At 36.8% G+C, this 27,368-nt stretch overlaps 3 protein-coding genes across 7 annotated transcripts; 1 reads left to right on the top strand and 2 right to left on the bottom strand.

The window, feature by feature from the left end:
* Positions 1-837: 837 nt before the first annotated feature.
* On the top strand, positions 838-4,718 carry LOC109856283 (translation initiation factor IF-2, mitochondrial). Its single transcript, XM_020431367.1, has 10 exons — positions 838-944; positions 1,234-1,375; positions 1,451-2,122; positions 2,486-2,756; positions 2,880-3,133; positions 3,206-3,464; positions 3,533-3,697; positions 3,759-3,899; positions 3,971-4,143; positions 4,475-4,718. Exons 1-9 carry the CDS (start codon positions 907-909, stop codon positions 4,141-4,143), a joined length of 2,115 nt encoding a protein of 704 aa, XP_020286956.1. The 5' UTR covers positions 838-906; the 3' UTR covers positions 4,475-4,718.
* Positions 4,397-21,070, bottom strand: LOC109856284 (UPF0676 protein C1494.01). Its single transcript, XM_020431368.1, has 6 exons — positions 20,310-21,070; positions 9,582-9,697; positions 6,472-6,587; positions 6,238-6,379; positions 5,823-6,005; positions 4,397-5,304 (listed from the first exon to the last, which is right to left on the bottom strand). The coding sequence occupies exons 1-6, from the start codon at positions 20,434-20,436 to the stop codon at positions 4,954-4,956; spliced, it is 1,035 nt and encodes a 344-aa protein (XP_020286957.1). The 5' UTR covers positions 20,437-21,070; the 3' UTR covers positions 4,397-4,953.
* An 884-nt stretch (positions 21,071-21,954) lies between these two features.
* LOC109856295 lies at positions 21,955-27,172 on the bottom strand. Of its 5 annotated transcripts, XR_002250378.1 has the most exons (7): positions 26,955-27,172; positions 25,832-26,119; positions 25,168-25,441; positions 24,702-24,971; positions 23,705-23,946; positions 22,509-22,715; positions 21,955-22,356 (listed from the first exon to the last, which is right to left on the bottom strand). XR_002250378.1 is itself a non-coding variant. In XM_020431400.1 (6 exons), the coding sequence occupies exons 2-6, from the start codon at positions 26,098-26,100 to the stop codon at positions 22,628-22,630; spliced, it is 1,143 nt and encodes a 380-aa protein (XP_020286989.1). In that variant the 5' UTR covers positions 26,101-26,119; positions 26,955-27,172; the 3' UTR covers positions 21,955-22,627. The 5 variants fall into 5 exon arrangements, 4 of the variants coding, with proteins under 4 accessions (XP_020286989.1, XP_020286990.1, XP_020286991.1 ...); XM_020431400.1 differs by having other exon boundaries at positions 21,955-22,715; XM_020431401.1 differs by having other exon boundaries at positions 21,955-22,715; positions 26,967-27,172.
* Between the last annotated feature and the right edge of the window lie 196 nt (positions 27,173-27,368).

Here is a 27,368-nt window from a genome sequence, read left to right as displayed (position 1 = left end):
TTGATTAAAACAAAACAAACCAAAAAAATTTGAAAAAAATATTGATTTTTCGCGGAGATAATTGATTTTCAAGTTGCGTGAATCTTACAAACCCAGTCTGTTTATACTGCGTTCAATGTGAGAAGAAACTTTTATGACTTATGAGTCTCTCGTCCATGCCCACTATGCCATTACAACATTGAATTAAATTGAAGAAACTTTTATTGCGCATAAGAGAAGAAGAACGGACAAAGTGGAGATAGCGTTGCGTGTGGGATTGGCGGAAACTTGCTGACAGCCAATGGTTGTGAAGGAAGAAGACTTTTTAATAGAGGAGATGCGCAAACGAACGAGTTTTTGTCCGTCGAAATTCTTTTCTCTAATTGAATAGAGAGTGCTTAGAGATATAAAGCCTGTTCTACATTGATCGCAAGCGCAAGGATCAGGTCTGGTAGAATTGACTAATCGTATTGATCAAATCAGCCAATTGACCAGCGTGATTGGTCAATTCTACGAGACCTGTTCCTTGCGTTTGCGCTTGCGATCAATGTAGAACGGGCTTTATAGCCGTGGCCGCTCTCAAGCCTATGTCACACTACGGATTAGGATTGAGATTGGATTGCAATTTGGCCAATCAGAGAGAAGATCACTAAACTTAGGATTGGTTTTCTTTTTTCGGATTGGTCAAATTTCAATCAAATCTCAATCCCAATTCGTAGTGTGACATAGGCTCAGGCTTCTCTCTGATATAGTCAAAGGTCAAAGGTTTAAACGAGGGCTGTTCCGTTTCACGCTTATGCGCGCATTTATCTATACTATACGTCACGTGTACTCTAGATAAATGCGCGCATATGCGTAACTCGGAACGCAGTTAACGCCAATTATTTGATTTTCTCAAGTTGGCTAAGCTGATTGCATAATCAAAACATGGCTGCATCCTTGATCAAGATATGTACGGAGTTCAGGTGATTATTTGTATCTTTAATGAGATGACAAAACGATGATTGAAGTTACACCTTTGAGATTTATTCAATAGCATCTGTTCTCGAGGAAGAATTGTAATAAGTTACAAATTTTTTCCTTTGAAGTGAAACATAACTTTAAAATAATTTAGGTTTAGTCATTTATATTTATACTGTTATTTACTCTTTCTAAAATACAATTAAATTGTAATAATTTATATTAAATTGTGATACAGATAAGAATAAAACTATATTTTCTGTTAGTTTTATTAAAATATTACAATTTTTGCAGTTTACTGAGGCAGTCATTCTATGAAATTGTCAGAAGTGATAATATCAGAAATTATACAATTCTGCACAATTTATGTATCACATATACATTATGTCAGCATTATCACACAACGCCACAATGCTTCAAGAAAAGAAAAGAAAAGGTAAGTGATCTAATTTCAGTTGGATATTAAATTTTAAAATATCACATTTTAAAATTAAAACATGTACAACCACAGTTCACAGGGTTCAAGATAAAATCAGCAAAAAAAGACATGTCTGTTGTGGATATATGGAACAGAATGACAGTATCGGAGCTAGCAGCATCTGCAAAAAGAGATATAGATGATATAATCGAAGCGCTTTCTTTCTCTGATTCAAGTGGAAAATACAATGAAAATACTGTTATTGAGAACCCAAATATAGTATACGACGTGATGCGAAAACTCGGTGCAAAGTTTAGACTAGTTTCCCGACCAGAGAGCAGAGAAAAGGAAACGAAAGATCACGATGTCGTCAAGCGGCCTTTATCAGACGAATCCGTTTTGATTAAACGTCATCCGGTAGTGACAATTATGGGCCACGTCGATCACGGCAAAACTACCTTGTTGGACACATTGCGCAACACATCCGTTGTAAAAACGGAATTCGGTGGCATTACACAACACATCGGTGCCTTCAATGTGACGTTAAAAACAGGAGAAACAGTCACGTTTCTCGATACTCCCGGCCACGCTGCATTCAACGTTATGCGAATGAGGGGCGCGCAAGTGACTGACATCGTGGTACTAGTGGTAGCAGCTGACGACGGCGTGATGGAACAAACTGTGGAGAGCATAAATATGGCAAAGGCTGCGAATGTTCCGATAATCGTGGCGATCAATAAAATCGATAAACCTGAAGCTGACATTGTACGTGAATTTTAATTAATTTGCTTGTTTGGAAAGAACGTAGTGATTTTTAAATGAAATTTAAAGATTTGTACTGACTCAAATAATTTAACGTTTATAATATATGTTCATGTAAGATGCTGTTTGATATTTTTAGTCTGATTTGTTAGTTAGATCAGAGCCTTCCAAATGATCACGTGACTGCATAGAAATCTTATGGCGCAAACCGCACGCCGTGTGCGAGTTGGAAGGCTCTGAGTTAGATCTGTGCGCGATGTCTTGTGTACATATCTCGGACATATTTTCCTGGTTATATTGGAAAATGTTACGAATTCTCCCAACAACCCAACACGAGCAATATTTATGTTATGAAGTGCATTTTAGGAGAGAACGCAGAACATGCTTGCGCAACAAGGAATTTTGGTAGAATCGTTGGGCGGCGATATTCAGTGCGTTAATATATCGGCGTTGAATGGAACTAACGTAAATCTTCTGACGGAAACCATAGCATTACAAGCTGAACTCATGGGTTTGAAGGGCGATCCAATGGGATTGGTCGAAGCTGTTGTGATTGAATGCTACATCGATCGTTATCGCGGCAAATTAGCGACAGCTTTAATCCAACGCGGTACTCTGAGGAAAGGAGCGTTTCTTGGTAAAGACCGCTTTATTTCAGGAAAAAGAAAAATTTATTTTATTTCTAATGTTCTTTGTAAAATTAACTCCGTAAAGTAAAAAAATCCTGTATATTTAACATTTTTCCTATTTCGTTCAACAGTGAGTGGGTTGACGTGGGCCAAAGTAAGAGCCATGTTTGATCATTCCGGAAAGCCGGTCACAGAAGCGAAATTGTCCGAGGCAGTACAGATCATCGGCTGGAAGGATTTGCCCAATGCTGGGGACGAAATACTCGAAGTCGATAGTGAGAAAAAAGCACGCATGGTGATGCGATACAGAGAAACGGAGAAAGCAAAGAAGCTAGCGCAGGAGCATAAAATTGCGGCGGATAAAAAACATGAAGAACATCTAAAAGTAAGACGTTTTGTTTGCGGTCTAATAATAATGCGTTATACATCTCATCTACGTTGTTATTACCGAGTCTAGGAATACAAGACACTGCGAGAGAAGAGAATGGCAATTGGCAGATACGCAAAATTGGTGCTTCCTATTAAAAACGAGAGACCCGACAACGGAAAGCCTAGACTCAACGTCATCGTGAAGGGCGACGTCGCTGGCTCCGTAGAAGCTATACTTGACGTTTTCGATACGTACGGAAGCGACGATAAGTGCCAATTGAGCGTCGTTCATTACGGCGTCGGACCCGTCACAGAGACGGATCTGGAAATGGCGGAGGTGTTCGATGGTGAGACACGTTGATGAAATTGTGAAATGAAGCTCTCTATAAATCTAACCGCCTTAAAATCTTTACAGCCATTATATATTCTTTTAACGTGAACATCACGAAGGACTTGGAAAAAGAAGCGAGTAAAAATGAGATATCGATTCGCCCATACAACGTGATATATAAGCTCGTAGACGATGTCAAAAAGGAACTAAACAACAGGCTGCCTCACATCGAAGCTGAAGAGGTGATAGGTACGTGAAGAACGCTGTTAACATCGTAAATTTGTATTTTGAATGTTTACTGTTTTTACAGGCGAAGCAAATGTGCTGCAGGAATTCGAGATCACTGAAAAGAAAAAGAAACTTAAGGTCGCGGGTTGCCGATGTACCAAAGGTATTCTCAAGAAAGACGCGATGTACCGCATGATACGCGGACAAGAAACCATCTATGTCGGTAAGAAATATTGTTTATCAGTTGCGATAGGAACGATGATAAAACGCGTTTTTTTTTTTTAACTTTTTCAGGGAAATTGTCTTCTATGAGACATATGAAGTCCGAAACAGAATCAATAAAAACAAATGTAGAGTGCGGTTTGAGGTTCGAGAATCCTAACGTGTCCTTCAAACCCGGAGACATTTTGATTTGTTATCAGATGTACAAAAAGCCGCAAGAAACCGATTGGGATCCTGGATTCTAAGTAAAGTTAAAATGTTTATACATGTAATATATACATATATATATATACAGTCAAACCTCGATAACTCGAACCTCTATAAGACGAAAATTTTGTTCATTCTCTTCTGCTCTGCGGAAAGGAAAAAAGAACTTCAATAAGTCGAAACCTCTACAACTCGAAGATTTTAGCTCTTCCCTTGAGATTCGAGTTATCGAGGTTCTACTGTATATATATATATATATCTTAATAGAAATATTTTCTATTAAAAATTAAGTACAAATTACGTTATTTTTTTATTGCCTGAGACTCGCATTTTTTACATACTTTTTACATATTTTTTTCTTACATTTAGCGTATTGTATAGTTTCGCTCAGTGAAAAAAGTCTTTGTGAACGCAGATCGTGAAGACAAGATGGTAATTAAGTTAGGCCGTTGAAATTCAAACTAAAAATGGTCGGTAATGAACTTGTATCGAGTTGATACATTAAAACTGGAATGAATCATCATGAATTATGTGCAATTATTTTTCGACATTTGATCTTTTTTTATATGTAACACGTATATCTACAGGCGATGTATAGTGCGATTTGTCAAAATTAAAAAAAAACATTTTAAAATTAAAAAAAAACTTATAATTCTTTTATCTGTAAGATATTCAATTTTACTCGTAATATATCGAACTGATATGAAATTAAATCGCGAGATTGTATTTTTTGTTCAATGAGTGCGCATGAAAACTTTTTTTTTTTTTATTTTTTTATATTTTTTTAGTACCGCGAATAACGTTACGGAAGATTTTGATTTTACGGGATATCCGAAAACAGACAGTAGTTAGGACGCGTAAGTCTCGCGAAGTCGTCGCTGAAGATGCTGATACGCCGTGAAGACGGTGCGTTTCTTCTTCTGGAGACGGCAAAGTGTTGGTTCTTGATTGGCAGCAATCTGCATGTCGAGCGGCTCGATCGGAATGCTGTCATCTGGATGCACAAAGAAGGCGACGGCGTGACGGCCACGACCGTAGTGCTCTGGCATGATGACGCGATGTCTCAGTGCTTGGATCTGTCCCTTGGTCCAGCATGCCAATAGTTCGCCGCTAATCATCAATATGGCGCCCGGCAGATGACCCACTCTAGTCCATCGATCTCCACGTGGAAACTGTATTTCAAGACCGCCTTCGCAGTCCTGAAAAAAGATTTCGTGCGTACATTGTTGATTTAAAACGACACACGTGATAGATAATGTATATCTGTATGTATGGTATACATACTGATTATAGATATAAATGTAACGTCGCGCGCTTTTATATCTTTGATCTTGTTTAATCACGGTCTATGATGTACCGAACGTATCATCTTTTGAAGTATGTAAATCACGTGTGCAAATACTATTTTGACTTACCAATACGTTTATCTTTTACTCGTCTTTTCTTTTTCATAAATACTTTCTCATTTTAGTTGACAGCAGTGAAGCCGCTTTATCGCAACGAGCGATGATGAAGCACGAATAAATGCGCGATATAGAATATTTGTATATCTGACGGCTACCGGGAAAATATAAAGATACGCGGAATTTATAACGTTTTCAGACGTCACGCATTTCCCACGCATTTCTCCTAAGAAATTTATTTACAACTGTGAATCTTTTCGATCGTAATACGCGCCGTTTTGCAAAGCGCGCGCGCAATATCGGAATCTACATACTTGCGCCAACAGAGTGAAAGTGCCGTAGTCGGAATGGACACCACATCGAGTCACTCCTGGCTCCGGTGCACCCACCGGCGGATAATACAGAAGACGCAGGGTGGAAGAGTTCCCGGGGCCGAGTATGTGCGCGTGCTTCGACAACAGGAAGTCGTGGGACTGTTCCAAGCCCACAGACAGCGCCTGTAACGAACAGGGTTTTCTATTGTTTATTGCTCTTCCTGCAGAGATCGAGTTGTTAGTCGATGTGCAAGCAGCGAAATGAAAATCTGCCTTCCGAGATTAGGAACACGAGCTTCTGGCGGAAACGTTTATCACAAAAATAATAACAAAGCGATAGCATAGCAGACATACTGAAAGAAAAACTAAATATAATATAATTCAAAAAATATAAAACAATAAGAGAGATTATTACAGTCAGAAGCATAGTGGATAATTGTGTGAAATCGCTCGACAATTCGTCCACCGCCAATTTGAATCCATCAACCTTGTCAGGCAGCAATCCATCGCGTCTGGTTATGTTGAAAGAATGACGTATTTCCACTTCGTCCGAAAATCTAAACATATAGAAATAAATCTCAATTTGTGTAATAACTAATTTATTCAATAGCGGCAAGTCACAAGGAAGAGATACAATTTTCCGACTTACGTTTCTGTGCCTGGTTTCACGTAGCCATGATTATCCGACGGAATGCGTTCGTATTTTGCACGTTCTTCGTCCGGCAAATCGCAAAACGCATCCATAGCTCGGTAAGCTGCCTTCAGCTGTGAAGAGAGAAGACAATATCTTAATGAATCACGAAAGCGAGGAAGAAAATATACATGTAAATAAAATAACGATAAGATTCGTTCTGTCAATGAAAATTATTGTTCTCGGATATACGCGTATCCGAAAGATCGCGTATCTCGCGTAGGTATCTTGACGTTGCTGTAAACACACTTTTTAGATTTCGCGTGTGACGTGTAGACATTGTAAAGAAATATCCAGATCATTCCAGTAACAGGCAGCAAATTTGACTTTTAATTTCGCGCGATAAGTTCGGGGGGATGAATATTGCGCATTAGTGTTGCATCGGTACGTTTCTCGCACTTATGTAAATAATCAGTTACAGGAATTGACAGGAAGTAATATTCTCGATCGTGCGTTTTTCGATCTTCCCGAGTTCTATTTTTAAATATAGATTTAACAACTCGAAGGAACGTGATGAGGAATCGATTTTCGGCGAAACGGAGATTCTATCTTAAAATCTCCAGTAATTGATCAAGTTTCCGTCAGTTAAATTGCAAACAAAAAACGTTTATTTCTGTGCAAATAATCACGCGATTTCATAACACGCCGCGTTTGTGTGTTTCTCGCGTGGCGTCTTCGATTCCTCGAATCACAGGTAGCTTCGGGAAAGCGAAGCGTATCGAGGAAATAATTCACGTTGACAGTTGACACGTATGTCGTGACGATTTTCTTAGTCACGGATGAATCTTCTTGCAAAGGAGAACACCCGTAGCGCCAATACGTGTAATCTCGTACCTAGTGATGGCGTAATAATGTATGTTGCTTCCGTTATGTAATGTCGTGGAAAGAACAGTCGTCGCGGGGAAAAAAACCAAGAACGCGATCGTGATTCCGTCGCGCGAAACAATCGGCGGTTGCACGCGCGAGTGACGTTTGCTGCTGGCCGTGTATGAGCTTGTCCGAGAACGGAGTCGCATGTGTTATTTCCAATACTAGAGATGAAAACCGACATGCGGAACGAAGTGCACGGCTCATCGTGTAAAACTTTTTATTCGAGCATATATTTTTTATGCTAAATTTCTCAAGTGAGTCAACCGCGAAAAAAATTCGAATCGAAATAATCTGTGATTTAAAAAAAATGATTATCTTACCAGAAAATATCACAAAAAAGAGACATCAACATTTAAATTCCAGAGATAATGTTGTGGATTGCACTGATAGAAAATTAATTTTTTAATGTATACATGTATATATATACATATAAAACAGAAAATATAAAGTTTCGATAAAAAAAAAAAAACAAAATGAAAATTATTAATTTAGTTAAACTGCCAGTTAAATTAATAAATTAATCTAATAATCTTTTTCACGAAAATGTAATTTCTTCAAAAGAAATCTCTCTTGCGCTCTTTCAAAAACTTTCGATAATTGTAAAATTAAATGTATCTTAAATCATAATTTAGATCTCTCTCTCTCTCTCTTTAACATCAAGTGTTTTTTAAGAGACTTGATATTTTGCACATACATATATGTCGTATGTACACTCTCGACTGATAGCTATAAAGGAAATCCAGCATGATTAATAAATACACCTGATCAATCTGCCTGTTCCACAGACTCGTTCTACGTATTTGTCGTGCGATTATTTTAATGAACTTGCCGCATTGCGTCGCGATTACTTGTCAAAGAATTACTCGAATTGAGATCTCATTAGAGAGATTTGTGTACAAGTATCCTTGAAAAATCTTATATCTCGACTTCGTGGCTGCGTTTTGATATTGATACATCTGCACGTTTTTTTTATAACTAGCACAACACACAGGCGAATATACATATATACATATACATATATTCGTACGACATCGAGAAACACATCCGAAAAACGTCTAATCAGCGTCGAGATAAAAGTGGCAACAATCAATATCGAGAGAATCGATTATAATTATTTACACACGCTTTTTCTGGTAGGAGGATTTATGATTTATGATTTTGATGTGTTTTTTTCTCCGAGAAGAATATTATATTCTCGCGTAACACGAGAGACAAAGTTGCGTTACTCGTTAAATTCTTACATTCTCGGTTTTTAAGTCAACTATCGTTATGCACGCTCACAAGTCGTGAGTGGATTATCGTGTGAAACTATACAACATACGCTGTTGTGGTATCACCCGCAAGTTTCCGATAGCAAGCACAAACGCCCGCAAGGCCGTTGCTCGCAATGTATGTTTATCGCAGGCCCTTGAAAATTCAAGAATTCAACGTTTCTTCATTAACCTCGAGATATGCTCAAGCGGCCGATAATAAACTACTAAGAAAGGTTTTGCGCTTTAGTATAACGGCTGAATTTCAATGTCTTTTTTGGAGAAGCGTTCCCAAAGAGAAAGTTCTTAAACGACTATCGATAATACAACACGATCGGCTGATAATGATAAATTCTCTAAAGCATTATGCGCGCACTTAATGCGCGGTCTTAATCTTATCTTTCGTTCAAACGCCATTTTATATCTACGTCCGGCTCTTATCGACCCTTTCTAATGTTTGCAGTGTTGCACATATACCTATTATTAAATTATAAATACATATATATTGTTATTTCTAATTACACATGCTTCTTTTTTCTTTTATAGTTTTAATTACATTCATAAGATCAGCTACTTAAAAGTTGCCGTTAAAATCTTATGTATTTTTTCTGTGCTCATCGAGATCCTGTATATAATATTTTTTACAGTAGATTTATTTATAACTCCAAATAGGTCCACAACGGAAATAATAAAATTATTTTTAACCGCGCGCGGAAAATTTTCTCTAATAGTGCGGAAACAGAAGAGTTACACGACACTCCGTTTTCTCGGCGTTACAAGGATCCATCACGTCGGTGAGTTGCGACAGCGCGTGATATCGACCGCATCCGCGAGTGATAGAAATCTGCGGCGTTTGATCAGTCAAAAGAAGCCTTCGCGCGGATCTCTCGATATTTGTTTTGCAAGCGCAAGTTTTTTTCCTTCCTTCCTCATTTTCTTTTATCGTACCTTGCATTCCGGAATGCCGTGGTTGACGAGCAAGGCCAATCCTTTCTCGGACAGCGCCCTTACCAGCTTCGAGGCCACCTGCTTCACGACTCCCTTCTGAGGACATCTTTCTGTGCCTGAAATTGGAAGAACACACGTTTGAGTATGTAGCGCACAAGTGAACATCTGCACACAAAAATCGCCGATCTCCCGTGCTCAGTCACGATTGTTCACAATAGGTCTGTTCTTTTTCCATACTTTGGCTGCACTAGTTCACAGTCTATCTTTTTTTATCTATATTAAAAGGAAAAAGATAGACTGTGAACTAGTGCAGCCAAAGTATGGAAAAAGAACAGACCTAATATTTACGCGCAATTCTCAAGATATTATTTCACAAATTTTTTAATTATGCAGAACAATTTCTAGTATTTAATTGTTCTGTGATTTTTCTTTTAATATTTCCTACACATTTTTCCTACTGTTAATTCTCTTGTGTACAAATATCAGTGCAACTTATCAGTTTATTCTGCAAAAAAATTGATTTTCGAAGTTTTGAAAATTTAAATTCAAACGATTGAAATATTGAGGAAAAACATAAGATAGGTAATGCCAGTTTTTGTTTCTTGTAGATTTAAGTTGAAAAAAATGTATATGTATGTATACTCTTGTATATATATATCTATACTCTTATCAATTTATATTTATTATACGTTAATATTGTCTTGTATAAAACGAAACGATATTAACGCTGAAGAGGATCAGATTTCATGGAAGATTACAGACGAATGTTGCAACCACATATCTATCAACAGATTAAGGAAACATTCGAATATTTATTTAATATATTGAGTTTCTCTGATATTCTCGAAAGCCGATACAGATTTGCCGTGGTTGTAACGATGATCGATTGTGTCTTTCCGCTCTGGTTGTATATACGTCCGTTGACATACAAGACCGATAACGCAATACCAAAGAAAAAAATAAAATTTACAGATAGGATCATCTTTCTTTGGCATACATATGGCATACGTATATACACAGGTTTATAAATCACGTTCGGTGAGTTTTGCACGTATACATGCGTCATACGCGGAATTGTAACTGTAAATATCTACCGAGGTATTGGTTTTCTCATTCAAACTCTCATTTACCGAGAAAATGAACAGCAGTAAAAAACTGTTACAGTGTTAGAATCACTAAATACAAAACGCTCCTTATGTTTTTCAGTTAAATTAATATGTGCTTGTAACATTTTAATAAATGCTATTAAAGTTTTTGTTTGATCGTTAGATAAGTTTTTGTTTTTTTAATTATTATTTAATTTTTTATTTTCTTCACAATGAGATTTGAAATGTGCGTGTACGTGTGTGTGTGTGGGGGGGGGGATGAGTCTAAATAAATATTGTCTAATTGTTTTTTTTATTAAATCAAGATCTCACATTTATTTTCAAAGTATCGAAGTTTTTTCTTTCAATTTTATTATGAAATACTCATATATTTTTCTCTTGTACGTCTTTCTTTCGAAAAATTTCAGTTTATTAAATTAAGCCGACAAAGAAGTAAAGCAAGTGACGCAAAAATAATGAAAATTGTTGCGGTTCCGTGTCGTCAATTCAAATTGAGAGGAAATTCTGAAGCAGCGACGATAACGGCGAGCCTTGACGACACAAACTTGACGCGAGGACATAAATCGGGAAAGCCATCGTCCTCGAGCAGCCTGCGTGTCGTAACGAGATCCGTCCATGAACGACGAGAGGAGAAACAACGTGCAGATATATATTTCGTGCACGTATATTATGTTCACTATAAATGTATATGTACATAAAACTATATATAGAAGTGCAAAAGGTTTTTTTACTAAAAATCTGTATAATTATAAAAATACAAAGTGTTACTTAAAATATTTTCCTTGCTTTCTATTATCTTCCGCTATCTATCAGGTAATTGATGAGTTCTGGATTGTGAAAGATTCCTGAAGTTTGGAGACGATAAAGTTATCAATATACTTTTGTGAATGTCTTCTATATTTCAAGAGTGAATCACCAAAGATACGCTGTAGTGACCTAAACCTAAACCTAAACAAATCAGAAAGCGAAATGTCTAGAAAACACGGGTGTGATAAAACTTCCTACTCAAGTTTCGTTATTTTCTGCGTCGCAACAGTCACTTGAGGACAAGTATTGTCGTATAACAGAATAAGTCGTCTAGATCCTCTGCCAATAAATAGTTATTTTCTGTCTATTTCTTGATTTAAACAATTCAGCTCGGAGGAGTACTGAGGGAGTGTGGGATTCTCACCACTAAAATCGCTCGATGGTCTTCCAACACAAGGAGGGAGCATGGCCAAAGGTACTTTACTTACTTCTTACCCTACTTTCTTTTAACGCCCTTCTCGTCTTAAATGCGCAACAAGACTTTCTTGTTGTGAAAGTTTTGTTTTGACGTGGAGATTGTAAGTTGTCCGGGGTCTACCTAATGCTTCGAATTATCGTAATAAATCCACTTCTTATTGCCAGTCACAATTTTCTATAAAACACTTTTCCTTTTTTATCTGACAAGCAGCGCGATGCATGTGCTTTTTTAGTCTTTGTGCAATGTTGCCTTGAGAAAGTTCATATAGAACCTATTTTTTCTGTCTATATTTTTTTCTATTGCATGTAACCATCATAGCTCTGTTATCAACTGTATGATCAACTTGTAACTGTTTAGCAAGTTCTACACTCGATTGAGAGTCATCTTGATCCAGCTATCCTTGCAAATCGTCAGATTTCAACTCTTGAAGCCTTCCAGAGCGTAGGATTGTCGATGAGATCACACAAAATTACCACGTTTAAATTTCGTGAACCTTCGACACGTGCTTTGCACTCACAGCATTTTTCCCACATGTAGAACAAATATAAGTTTTTGTGCTTCTGCAGCTGTTTTGCCCAGATTAAATTGGAATAACACGCAGTGCCGAATATGCACTTTATCGATCTCCATTTTTAAAAAACACTAGAACAAGCTTTATTTGTGTTAAAGATTATAACAGTTTACAAAGCAAATACAACGAAAGACAGAAAAGCAAGATCACTAATAAAGCTGAAGGCCATACAGCGCCATCGAGAACTTTTGCACACTTCTAATACATACAAGATTCAAAGGCTATATTTACTTACAAGTATGTGACAAGCATACCGAGAACATAACTTGAAATTTGATTACATGAAAACCGAAGTAAACTTGATGACATATATGCGTCGTAGCGACTTGTTTGTTTAATCGAGTTTAATTTCTTTTTGTCACATACGTGATAAATATAGCCTTTGAACTTTTGAAATCTCATAATAAATGACAATTCTCCTCACGTCTTTTTTAAAAATAAATTAAAAATCATATAAAAAATTTAGTTGTTGTTTCAAGTGATGAGCGTAATATTCTTCATACATGAGCGTAAATATTCTTCAGCTCCTTTGAAAAAAAAGATCTCGTCAAGCATTAATTCCACAATACGTGAGCAGCTGATATTTAGATATTTAATATTTCTAACGTATATATTTGTGGGCGATCGACGTCAGCGGGAGGCGCGTTTTGTTCTTCCTGCTTTTTGTTCTCTGCTATTTCGGCGCATCGCGACGTAACGATGACGACAAACGCAGCTGCCGCGACGCTGCAAAGAGGAAGACCGCGGCTTTCGTTTCCGACGTCCTCGGGACGCATACATCGACCACGGGCACGGCGCCAAAAGATCGGCAGCGAAAGCCAAGAGAAGGGGATAACACACACACGAAATCTTATTATTATCACGAGAAACTGTAAAGAGAAACCGTTTAATAATAGCATCGGGATGTCTAATCCCGATCTCAAAACTGCAACTGTCTCAAGATTTCGATTCTCGATGAATCGTCGCGTTCCATTCGTCTTCATTTTCATTCTACTGTTATGCTTTTGGAGCAAAAGTGTTTCGAAACATTGACCGCGACGGTATTCATCTGGTCCACGTGACAGAAATATATACACATATACATTTGTATCGCGCGAGAGATTGTGGCTTATCGAATCATTCGCGATTTATCAGGCAAGTCTCTCTCTCTCTCTCTCTTTGATGCTCGATAAAAAATAATTCCAATATGTCATTCGAGTTATTTTCGCTGTTATATTCTGATTAATATCTCGCTAACTAAACGCATTATTTATTTTTTAATTTTTATATAACGGCTTTAGAAGAAAATTCGATATTATTTTCCATCCTCTCGGAGAAGAAAAAGCAAACTAGAAATCATGTGTCGTTTATTGTACTGATTGCAAACAGAGTGTTCAACTTTCTAAAAAAACTCTCAGAAAATAAAGTTGAGGAAATAAAAATGATTTAGCTTGACAGGACGTGCTAAAAATATGCGTCTGAAAACGCGCGCCATCAAAGAGTTAATAATACAAAAAAAAGGGTGAGGATCCAAATGTTCACTACACAAGAGCAAAGTTCGTCAAATGTAACGAATCTTTTTCGTGCAAGTCGCGCGACTGGGTATAAATACCGATACGCGATGATGTACACACACGATGCAACTAGAGACGCAAAATTCCCCTAGAGAAACTCGTCTCGGTATAAAGTTTCTCTTGGTAGCGACAGACGCCCCCGTACTTTCGCCTAGTGCACGATGATCGGACATATACCGTTACCGGACATCGACTCCAGATAGGTGCACGATATGTGGCAAGTGCGATATTATACATACGCCAGTAACATTTGCATGACCTGTCGATCTGCGCGAAACACTACCGTTTCTCTTTACAATTGTAAAGAGTTAAATGTTTTTGGGAATTTTTATAAAGTTTCTAAGTTCCGAAGGTGAATGAACTTCATGTAGCTCCGATCGGAATTAGAATTTTAATAAAATTTAATTGGAGTGCTGATTTCACACGCACCATTGACTCGTTTCTTTTCTTTCTTTTTACATATTTATTCTATAGTTGAATCGCAAGAAAATTAACAGTCATCATTTGTTGTTTGAGATCTAACGATCGGGCGTTTAATAGCAATTGCGTCAGACAATTGCTCGTAAAAAACGTCTATAAAAAAATCCATAATATAAACAAGTTTTATCCTCGTCGAACAGGCTTCGATGCAGATGTTGAAAAAACCGCGGAAAGTCCGTAGTTTTGTGAAAACTACGGACTTTTCGCGTTGTAAATCGATGCGTGCAAAAAAAAAAAGAAACAAAACACGTCGACTTAATTCCATATGAACGCGAGAAGAAAAACGGTTTTGATATACAGAATGATAAAAAGCGAGATCTCGACATTTGATAATTCAATTCACGCATACGATGCATTGTGTGCGTGTTGCGTGAATAAGTAAAATATGACGCAGTTGCTCTTTTTACAAATAAATTTCGGAAAATAATAAGATAATTCCAATTTTTTTGAAAGCAAAAACAATGAACGATTAAAAGCAAGTTTCTATTCGTAATATATTTCATTCGATGCAAAATCCGAGTATCGTCTTTCGTCGATCGAGATTTGTAATCTTTCGCAAAAGCTATTTTCGACATAAAACTGTACAATCGCAGCGTCTCATTACTCAGTAAACACAAATTATAACAGTAACGTAACATTAATGTTATAATTTTCTACTCAGTAATGTAACTGCGATGTAACATGTTTTGTACGTAGCAGTACATTGTGTTATCGACTTAACAATAACGTCCGATTTCCAACCGCGTCATCGCGCGTATCAAAATTATTTTGCAATTTGTCGCTGATTTCATTTGGAGATTTATGAAAGATTAAATATGGAATTAAGAGCGTTCTGTGAAGCTTAAAAACTGCGCAACATATACACGCGAGAGAGATCTTTTTTCTTTCTTCGTAACTTCGAAGATTTTTCAAGATAAGCGTTTCGTTTTGTTTTAACGCGTTTTTCTCATGGAAAAAAATCCTATCTCGTGTTTAATGTGTACATGTACGCGCGGCATCCAGATATGTATTGTGAAAAACACTCGTCGCGATTGTACACGTGGCTACACGCGAACCCGCAATTTTTCTGTTCTCATCATGTCTCATGTTTCTACTTGCCGCCGCGCCGTGCAAATTGCGCAAGTTTTCGGGGTCAGTAAAGTCTCTCTGGCGCAAAGAAAAATTTCGCAAATCAAATGAAACGGTCGTTAGCCCGCTGCACTCGCTATTGACGCTTGCAAATATCTACGTGCAGATAAGCAAACAAAGAGAAAAAGAGATATTCAAGTTTAGAAATATGAAAAGTGAGATTAACTTAGGCAAAAGTATGTTGCGAGATTATTGTACTATTACTTACAAGTTCTCTCTGTTGTAATAATAAAAGTTATATGTAGAAACAAATTTTGGGTATGTATTAAAAGAGCGCCGTAGAAAAACAATATATAAACATAAAAAATATAGAAATATAAAATATACACGTATAAATAAACATACAATATGTCAATAATATATAGAATAAAAATTCATAAGTAGTGTAGATATTATATTAATGAAGAAAACTACTTTTTTTGTGTGAATTTTTCTTGAATAAAAATTCACAATAAGTACATTTCGTTTCATTAACCTTAAAAAAATGACCGAAAACTATTTTGCATCTATAGCAAATCAATGTTTCTCGTTGCGTTCTGGCGAGCATCGACATGCGAAAGATGCGGTGAATGAGAAGATCCGAGAACGCATAGATCGAAACGCATCGGGCCGCTTTTCTCTCACGTACGCGTGCCATTATTTCTGCGCTCCGGCGGCTCTACTTAAATCATTATCTGACACTGTCAGCCTGCGACAAAGGCACGCAAGATATTTCATTGGCCGCCGGGGAGTGTGTTATACACGCTATTTAAGCCGCGTGCAAACACGAGCACGCGCGTCCCGCTAAAGTCAAGAATATGCACGCGCGTGTTCCACTTCGGGCGAGCGATAGCGGCATTAGCGAATTTCGCATCGCGCAACAATTCGCAATAACTTGCAACAACCCACGAACGATAGAGCACGCATGATGGTCAGACTAGTTGATAAAAAAAATGCGTCGAAAACCGTAGAATATTGAAATAAATATTTGATTGAAGACATTTGGTTTCTTTATTATTTCTGACACGTCATGTTATATTAAGATGTTAAAGAATAAATTAATGTTGTTTCTTGTGAAAAATCTTTTTTTTTTTTTCAAATTCTAAAAAAGAAGAATAAATACGAAATTTAATATAAAATATCTATTATTGCTTTTACTGGCGTGACTTTGAATGTCTGATCATTGTATTCGTCTTCAGAGATACAATTGTTTGAAAATGGACAATTGAAAACAGTGGAGATGACGTTTTTATCTTTTTAGGTCTTTTTAAAGATGCTTCTAGATGCTTTCTTCTATTTGGAAAAAAATGTGAAAAAAAGATGTTCTTTTCGAAACCGTTTCACTTTCATTTAAAACTTTTTTTTTTATCACCAATAATTTTGGAGCAAATTGACTGGATTGGAACATTCTTTAAAGTTCAAAATGGAACATTCTTTATAGTTGAAAAATTTGCGAGAAAGCAAAGTAAAGAAGCACATTCTTTTGTGTTTAGTATATATTTTTAGACGTGAACAAGAAAAGTGAATGGCGTGATATATATGCATGGTTTGAAAAGCGATAAGTAGAAGGTGATCTTTAAATGGCAAATGACTGGCGTTGCAATATATTTAAATGTTAATAACTTATATAATTTTACAGACACGACGTATGCGCCGACGAAATCGCGAGACGTCAGAAATTCGGTTCTTAAATCGCAAGTAGGCCAGTACTTTTAGATCGAGCGACATCCGGTTGAGAATCTACTCTCGCTTAGCGACCAACTTAAAATTCGAAGAATCTCGTGAAACAACATTTAAAAGTATTAAGTACACGGTTGACATTTCGACTTATTATCAGCTTGAATATTCGCAAAAAATACCTTTCTCAAGTAGGAAAAGTGAGGGTGCGTTCAATTTCGATAATATAGTCAATATGTGAATCATAAAGAAGGCGCGAGACGGGCGCGTGAGGAGCGTCGAGACCCGTGAAAAAAATTTCTGTAAATGAGTCGCTTGTCACCGCTGCAAGCATTCTCTACTCGCTTGGGTGGAATGAGGCAAGTGAGCGGAATCGCACGTTCGCGCGCTCAACTGTGAACGCGCCGTCTTTACATGCTACTTACGTACGCCACGCCGTCCATTAGTGACGACAAAGAAAAAGAAAGGAAACGACTTTTCGCACTCTCGGAGACTCTCGCCGCACGGTAAAAATCTCTTGTGCTAATAACATAGTGTATGTGTGTGTGAAATTCATTAAAAAATTGTGCTTTACGCCGTGTAAACAAGAAAAACAATAATGAGAAGACTAACAATTGCTCGAGGCATGTAACATTAGAATTATGTAGTAATAAGTAACACAAGAGCACATTACTCGCGAAATCTAATTATATTACCGACTTACGCCGTCGTAATGTATAACTTGGCATAATAATATTGATCTCGCGTGAAGTAATCGACCGACTCGTGTGCGTTTTCCCGAAGAATTTCCCCCGCGCAGTAGGTTCACGCGACCGTATCTCTCAGGCCGCGCGTTCCGAGTGTTTGTGTCAATCAATATCTGACAAATAACATCAGTGAAGAAACATATAACCGAGAACAACATAACAAACAAATGCAGAAATACGCGTATATACCAAAATTATAATTACACAGATAAATCGTTGTCATACATTTTGAGATCGGAAAACAACTCCTCGAAGAAAGAGGAACTTTCGGAAAGAGCAGTCTGGGATTCTCTATCTTCGCGAACGAGACGAATAAAATCCGAACGGAATGAGAGGGGAGCGGATTTTTTTCGGTTACAAAAAAACGATGATCCGAGACTGGCCATTCGAGTCTCAAGTGTGTGTGCGCGCGCGCACGCGGAATTTTGAGGATTTGTGAGAGGAGAGACGACGACAACGACGATGAAGCGGACACGGAGGTTTTTACGGCTGCTTGGCAACGAGGCCAGGCGCACAGCCAGACCGAACCAGCCCAGCGGCAAGCGAACCGGCGCCTACCGCGGGTCCGTCGATCCGTTGAGGTCAGAGCCCCTCTTTCTCACAAAGAAGGGCCCCACCTCCCTTGGACGCCCGCCGCTGTTTATATTGGGTGTCCCGCTTCTGATTTCACCATACAGAATCCGTCGTACGGAATTGATGCGTTCGCAATGCGCGTTAAACGACGATCGTTTATCGCGATCGAATAAAACGCGCATTTCAAACAAGATCGTGGAAACGTGCGAACTTGACCGAAACAATTACGAGAAAGGTTAAAGTATCTCATAGTGCAAAACCAAGTGTTTTTTTTTATCCTATTTTTTAATTCTTTCTTAATGTAAATATAATTTTTTTTCATATTTTATTATGTTTATGTAAAACTTGGTTTTTTAACAGGAAAATTCTTTACTTGTAATTTTAAGCGTTACAGTATCAATATATATTTCTCATTTGTGAATCAAATTGACTCAAACTGAAAAATCTAAACTGCCAAACTTAAATTTTATTTCAATAATAGAAATCACATGCGATAAGACAATAATTGAACAACTTGTCGCAGAACTCTTTGAGAGAAAAGCTCTCTTGACAATGACTTAGACTGATAAAATCGAATCGAGAAAGCCAAGGTTCAACAACAAAGCTTACGTGGAAACGACATCTGCGTATGCAGAATATCTTTCCGGTTTGTAAATCGAAAACTCATTAACAACGATTCTCGGAGGCAAAAAACAACTTCGCTGTACAAGGTCAGAGATATTAATAGAAATTAGCAGTTGTCACCGTGTGGCAACCAATCTTAATTGAACAGTATTACGCTAATGGCTTCTCGGCCAACGCTTTTTTTCGTCGTACATATTGGGGTGATTCGATAACGATAAAATTCATCAATGAAAATAACTTAAAATTTTATTTGAGTTTTATCGAAACAATTTTAATCGGAGTAACGCTGTTATCTTGACACAAATGACCAGAAACCATTCGTGTTTTCTATGTAATTTTTGAGGCACGCCAGTTTTGTTTGACGCCGTTAATTTCGTCATCGCGCGACCTATGACCGACTCGCACGTATAGCGAGATTCACACACGCGATAGAAATAGTTTTGTTCTACAATCAGTTCGCGAATAGACAAAAAACCAACATATTAAGGGCCGTTTACAATGGGAGTAGGTAGTATAGAGTAAGAAGTAATGTTCTTGGAGTTATTTCATTTTTGTTTATATAAGTAATTATTTCGCATTTTTTGACACGCGTCTTTTATTGGCTAACAGTGAGGCAGTAGGCAAATGGGAATTGCTCATTTCGTTATTCCCGTCGTTTCTTCACCGAAAAATAGTTTACTCTATACTCCTACAGCCTTACTACCTTCATTGTAGACTAGCCATTAAACGTACTTAAAACGTACGAGCGCAATTTTTCAAAACGTGGAAACAATGTTCTATTTGTCAGAAACGACGAAATAACGACGTATTTATACGATGATATATACACGCAAGAAGTTATTTTATTACAGAGCGGTTTTGAAATTTGCGCCGCGAAAAAATCATGTTCAAGTTTTGCTCGTAAATGAGATTTGCGAAACGTCAAACTACATAAATCTCGGCCGCTTCGCAATTACGACGAAACGGATGTCGCCAGCGCGCGTGTCGCGCGTGATTTTTGCACGAAACAAACACGCGACCCGATATACAACGCGCGGAAAATGTTCAAAAACACTGTACTACTCACCCATGTGAGCGAGGTCGATGATCGGGATCTCGCACTTGCTGAGGAGAGTCTCGCAAGTCTGAGTGATGAGAGGCGCGCTGGTACACCAGCTCGTCTTGCCCTCCTCTCTGGAAATCGACCGCTCCATATTTCACACTGAATTATTATTCTGTATCAATTTTTTTCGGCAACGCTTTCGCAGACTTTCTCTCCTCTCTCTCTCTCTCTCTCTCTCTCTCTCTCTCTTCCCCCGTCTTTCCCTCTTTCTATTTCGTTAGCAAGAGCGACGACAAAAAAACCAATAGCTTCACTCGCGCACGCTCGCTTGCTCGAAATCCACTACCCGGTATAAACTCTCCGCTCACTGCACGATGCTCACTGGAATATCCATGAGAAGATCATGCTACCAATGCGCGTGCACACGATCGCTGTTTCTTTGTACACACACGCACACACATACACACACGAAAACCGGAGCGACGGTTCGAGCGATAACGAGGCCGCTGCTATTCTCTGTCGCACATGTGTGAAAAAAACCGTATCTTCAAACGAGATGTTTACCGCCCTTTAACGGTGGCTGTACGAAACAAATTTATTATGCAGCTGGTGATACGGCAAATTTGCGACAAGGCTGTGGACTAGTGAACACATGCTATGCAGGCGGAATGGCGGATAAAGAGACGGTTGCAAAGAAGGAGAACAATATCCCAAAAGAAAGTCAAAACAACCGAACCGTTGCGCGTCCGTTCGCTAACTGTCGAACGCGGCCGTTCGAGCGTCGAGTTTTAACCCGCGTTCTCAAACATCGCCCGAATGCATCTGAGCGCCGCCGAACGCTGCTGAGCATGCGCGCGACATTCAGTGCGCTTGTGCACGAGCAAATCATCTATCGTCAGGCGCGCGGATTATTACACACGTGATAGTACGTTTTTTCTGCGCAAAACCGCTTCTACGATGACACACTTTAATCTGGTACCTGCAATAGAAATGATGACGGACTGCGATCACAGAAATGAATAAAGCGTTTACGAAATTGTACACTGTTAAGTGTTTTTATTATTATTTATGTTCAGGTAAATTTTTGTTCTATATTTTCTATGACTTTTTTGTTTTTTTTTGATCTTGTTAACAAATTTATTTATCCTAGATATGTCTTTGTTATTTTAATCTTAATCGTTTTTGCCAATAAGTTACTTCTTGCAACTAACGTGTATAACAACTTAAAAGTAAAATTATTAGATATCTAATTGTTAGTTATCTGTTCTAATGTTGTGTTAGATATCTGTTCTATGTTTGTTTTAATCTATTTAGTAATTATAATGATTAATAAAAACCAGCAGTCTTTTTAACATAAGTTATTAGTATAACATAAGTTTTTAGTTTTAGTTATTCGTTTATTTTGATTAGTATAGTAGTTTATTTTTTAACTGTAATGTTTATGTTGTTACTTTATTTATGTGTTTTTAGTTGTAGAAAAACATTTCAGCCAATATCGATGTGAAGCTAGTTGAGTCACGTGTTCTAAAATTCAATTGTTTCTAACTGCAGAAATTGCCTTTTTAACAGACGTTACTTTTTATTTTGTATTACATTGTTAACAATAAAATATTTATCGCGTAAAATAGATTATTTACAAATCTCTTCAAATTTGAACTACGTATTAAACAAAAGGTTTTATAAGCACCTGTGAAATTTCTAAACGTTTAACTTTTCCAAAGAAATAATTACAATTAGAAGTGACATTTTTTACATGTTATATGCGTAAACCCGAAAAAAGCACATTTTAAACTCCAGCTTATCAAACTATACTTACGATATTGATAAAAAAATAAGATGCGGTAGATTATTAACATATGAATACTATAAAGCAATTTAGAATTGTTGACTTAGTTATCAAAGCTGTAGGAAGATTGCAACATTTTCTGATGCTCAATTCAAAGCATAATTATGCATAACAATAACAAAGCCTCTCAACGTACTTAAATCTTGACGTACTACTTTTGTGTGATTTTTTCTTGCTTTTGACTTTTGTATCAAAATTGAGAAGTCATTTTACCACTTTTAATAGCTGAGTAAGATATAACAGATTTAGTTAATTAACACAAGCTTATGGTCGGATAACTAACGGCTTTATAACAAAGCCAACGTCGTATTTTTGTTTCACGAGTCGAACTGAACTGAATCTGACGTTTTGAATATATAAAAAGGAAATCTATTTACCTCACTACTTGTCTCTCAACTTATCTCTTATCGTGACACTAGTATTTTACCGTCATTAATAAATTTGTTTGGAAGAACTGTTGCTTCGAAAATTTCTAAGTCATCAATACGATAGAGCTTCAATACAAGCAGACGTTATGAAGACGTTTTATAGATATTCTGTGCTCCTCGTGAACGCTCGGTTTGATCTTTGCTACATCCTGGATACTGTCGAAAATTACAAATATCGGATTAAGAATTATTTCAATTTGCATATATTTAACTAATAATTTTACATCATTTAAAGATTATATTTTACTTTTTATTATTATTCTAATTTTTATCCTTTTCATAAATTTTTCTCTTTAAAGTTACTTTTTCCTCTCTCGTGCTGACATTCTACTATCTTACATTTGAATAAAAATAATCAAATGATTTCTGAAAAGAGAGACTCACCAACTCGTGGATCTTGGTTGAAGTGGACTACGCTTCAACCAATTAGTCTCCACAGAGTTGGCGAGTGTCTCTTTTCAAGCATTTTGGTTATGACATGGTCATATTGCGCTGGATTGTTAATAAAGACTAAGGAGTAGAGATGGAAGAGAATAAATAACGAAAAAATCTCGGTTCCGACGAAATAATAAGTAAAACAGAAATCTGATTCTTTATTGCAATTTTTGAAACCATGCAGGTTTTGCCTGCTTGGTTTTATTCTCCAGAAAGGATTGATTAATTAATTAATCAGGCAATCTTTAAATTAAGCAGACAAAACCTGCATGGTTTCAAAAATTAGTATTTTACAATGTTTATAAAAATTTAAACATTAAAAACTTTGCAACTTATCGGGCAACGTTTTTTATACGTTTCTACGAAATCGGACCGCAACTTAAAAAGCGGACATTTCGACGTTTCTGCTACGTTAACGTTTTAGAAACTTTTAACGAAACGTTGCTAAGTTTTCGGAAAACCCGTTGCAGAAACGTTTGTGCTACTAACGATGCTATGGGTATATCAGATAACAAAATTGAAACTTCAGAAAAGTCTACAGGCACAAGTTGCAAAAGAATGTCAGCAACAATGTACCATCAGCCAACATTCTAAAGAAAAATCCGACTATAATAAATTTCTTTTCAATTCTAAGTTTTTTGAGGTTTTAAAATCAAGTGTTAGAAAAAATAAAATATGATTTTTTATGGGAAGATAAATTTATATCTTACTACTTTTTGTCACTTGAGTTAGAACAACCTCGTCCGGTAACGGAACATCTAAGTTTGGATTTTTCAAAGCAACTATTTTTTTCTGTCGATAACGGAAATTGTTGTTTCGTTGCTTTTTTCTTCCCGATTGATTTTTTGTGAGAACATTGTTGTCTACAGATCTTCAACGCTGGACTTGCTTGTAACGCAGCATGACATCGAGCAGGAAATGTTATTGCAGGCGGAACAAACGTGGAGACCATCTGTGACACAGTAGATGTTACATATTGCTCTTTACGCTAGTTTTATATGTTTTGTCACAATAGAATTTTCATAATTCTGAGCATATTCTCTACATATATAGTGATAATAAATTATTAAGTAATATGGTTGAATAATACGTTTATCTTGCTAGTAATCATCTATAAATACTGGCCCTACAGTGCACTTGATTAATCTTGATAAACTGTTTGATTTATTTTAACGTAACAATATAATTTTCATTCAACAAAATTGTTGTTTGGTATAAAATTATGTTGTTTGAATGTAACACAAATATGAGTCAAACAAATCGGATTATTAAATTTAAAGGAACCGTTCTCTCTGTGTGATTATCGTGACAGTCAATGTGTTATAAAGTACAAGTAAAATTGATGTAAAAATATCAAAATAATGTTTTCTATAAACAGTTAATTCCATTTTCTCATTATAAGATCTTTTTTTTTATCACTATTGCGAAAAATGAGTCATAAAATTTTACAATATCTTGTAAAGATATTATCTCTCTTTAATCTTGTGACTAACTCTGTTTTTGGCGGCCCCGAAATGAGCTATAAAAAAAACAAATTGCTTCTGTGTTATGTAAAAATGATTTGTGTGAAGTTAGTTTGCTTTATCATGAACGCAGATGGAATGGAAATGCAATTTACTTTATTACTGCTTGCAATGAAACACCGATAATGTATCGATTGTTACTTTAAAAGCGCTTAATGCAGCAAGATTAAGTACGATAACGCACCCTAGTAATTAAAAACGCTAATAGCACTTGTATAATGATCAAGGTGCTGGTCATGACGTAAGCGACGATGACGATTCTGAGAAGAATGGGGCTGATCGCAGCGGCGCAGCCATTCACGTTTATCGTTTTGTCGTCTGTCATCTCCGTGTGCATGCAAGGTGTCATTACACGCAAGTTGCAACAGCTGAAGGGGACACTGCGATCTCTGTAATCCTCGTCCGAGATCCGGCTTTGTCTCGTCATGTCTTCTCGAGATGCGTAATCTACATTCTTAGAAAGTTGTCATTGAATATTATACATATACATTAGTGAGAATATATAGAACGGGACATCTAAAACAGGCTACTTGAATATTATTCATTTGAGTATAGATAAGCATACAATGTGAATAAATATTTGTATAGATCCGCTATCGCTCTGTGTACTTCACAAGAAAAAGGGAGAAAACCACTTTTCAGAATTTTACCTGCCAGTCGAAGAAGAACCAGTCAGTATAGAAAGTATGACCGCAGCATTGTAACATGAATTGTATTTCATCGATGGCATATTTGTAAGATGCTGCACTGCCGTACATTCGCATCGAGGTATTAAAGACGTCGACCAACGTCTCTTGTCTCACACTGATGTGGTACCCTATTGAGGCTAAGGTCGCCGTGTTCATAGCGGCACACACGGCTATGATTATCAGGAGGTACCTTAGAACACGCTTAGTCTTCGGACGAAAGTTCGATAATGTACGCCTGCAATAATGTCTCTTATCCGTTTATTGCAAATAATTAATAAAACACAATTAATAATGAGACAATATAATCTGTTTTTTACTTATTTCCCTTTGACACAAATGAGGAACTACACACTGAAAAATCACAAATAGAAAAACAATATTTTAGTCATAAAAATTAAAAATAATTTAAAATAAATAAAACACTCTATAATCGTCAAATTATAAAAATTTACAATTGTAATAATTTTGACGCAAAAAATTGTTTTTGGCTCTGATTAACTCTTTTTGACGTTTATAATTCTACATCTATCAATAAAGTCAACATCTCGTTAAATACATAATATTAAAAAATTCTTAATTATTTTCTTAGCTTTTTTTTAATCGTCACAGGATAGACGAGCATTACCTGTGTATAGCACGTACGGTTATGATAGCACATAGCAACCCTAAGACCACATCCGCAAGGGTGAGGGCGACTGGCTGTAGGCCACCTGCAAAATAGATCACCTGCCACTCCGCAAGTATCTCCAGAGCGAGCACGAGGAGACGCTTCGCTTCGAAGACGGCGAGCGTGAACGCCACACCGTGACCGAATCTCTCCTTCCATCCGCAACTGCAGTTTGTTTTTCCGCGGTCATGGATCAAACGTGGTCGAGACTGTCTTCGGTCATTCATCGGCCGCACGGCGCCGCGTCTATTTTAATTAATCGGTTTCGTTCTATTTTTTCTCTTAAAGGTCATGTGTACGCAAAATAGCTCGGTACACGCCTAGCAATTTGTACGTAACAGCATTTTATTTATAGAACTAATTGCGTCAAGTGCAGTATCAAGTTAATTGAAGAAATTTATTTATTTTATTCTTATTGCACCACGTTCAATTATATTAAATATTTTTTGTGCATATCTCAAAGAAAATTATATAAAAAAATTTATGTAAAAATTTATATTGTATAAAAAACAATATAAAACTGTCTCGCGTTATCAACATTATATTAGGATATAAAGTAATATAAAATAAGCCGTTTTGGTTATGTCCACGTAAAAAACAGCAAAGGCATGATTTCATGCTGATGTAATGTTGCTTATTACTATTTTAAACAACATTAACGTTCTTCGTGACGCCGTGTCGCAACGCGAGGAATTGTTGGCCGTCGCTGTTTATTACTCATTGTCGCCGTGCGTGCCGGAAGAAGTATGCGAACTAAAAAATTATTTTGACGAGGCACAATTAGTCGCGCTCATCAGGGTCCGCGCAATTGAACGTGTGGATCGCACGTGCTTCTCGCACGTATCCTAAATGTGCACGATGTGCTAGAGTCGCCCGAGATATAAATTTGTCGCAGTAAAGTCTTTACGTCTCTTTCAATTATCCCTGAGTTTTTCAAAACATTTTACTCAATTGTACTCAACTAATTTGATATATTGTGTTAAAATATTTAAGAGAAGCGTTTTTTTGTTGAAAACAGATAATATCTACATGAAAAACGAGGAAACTAGTATTATGTATATAGAGTTGTTAGCTTATTTACAAGATCCTTTACTTGGAAGAGTGCGGTTTAATGCTTCTTTTAAATGCGCTTGGCGTTAGATAACATTAACTCGGTTTAAAGTCAAGATCGACTTTGAGATCAAAGTCAGTTAGCGAAGACGCGAAGAACATTTACCGGCAGGCATGTTAAAACGGGACGAACTTCTTGAATTTTACAGGGAAATTTACAGTTATGGGAATTGTGGTTGCATAACGTGGTTAAAATACGTCCGACGTGAAGTATACTGAACATGCAGTAATCGTTGCTCTCGATAACGATATATCGAGATTTCAATATTAATTTATTTTAGCTGATTTAATTTATTGATATTCATATCAAACAAAAAGAAATTCGAATTTTACTTAAAGTAGTGTTTAATAAAATATATATTTTTTTTGAAATGTTTTATATACA

This window comes from Pseudomyrmex gracilis, unplaced genomic scaffold, assembly GCF_002006095.1.
Source record: "Pseudomyrmex gracilis isolate BER0280 unplaced genomic scaffold, ASM200609v1 scaffold_113, whole genome shotgun sequence".
Classification (NCBI taxonomy): Eukaryota; Metazoa; Arthropoda; class Insecta; order Hymenoptera; family Formicidae; genus Pseudomyrmex; species Pseudomyrmex gracilis.
The sequence above is the reverse complement of the archived record's forward strand: the minus strand, read 5'-3'. Positions and strand labels throughout refer to the sequence as shown.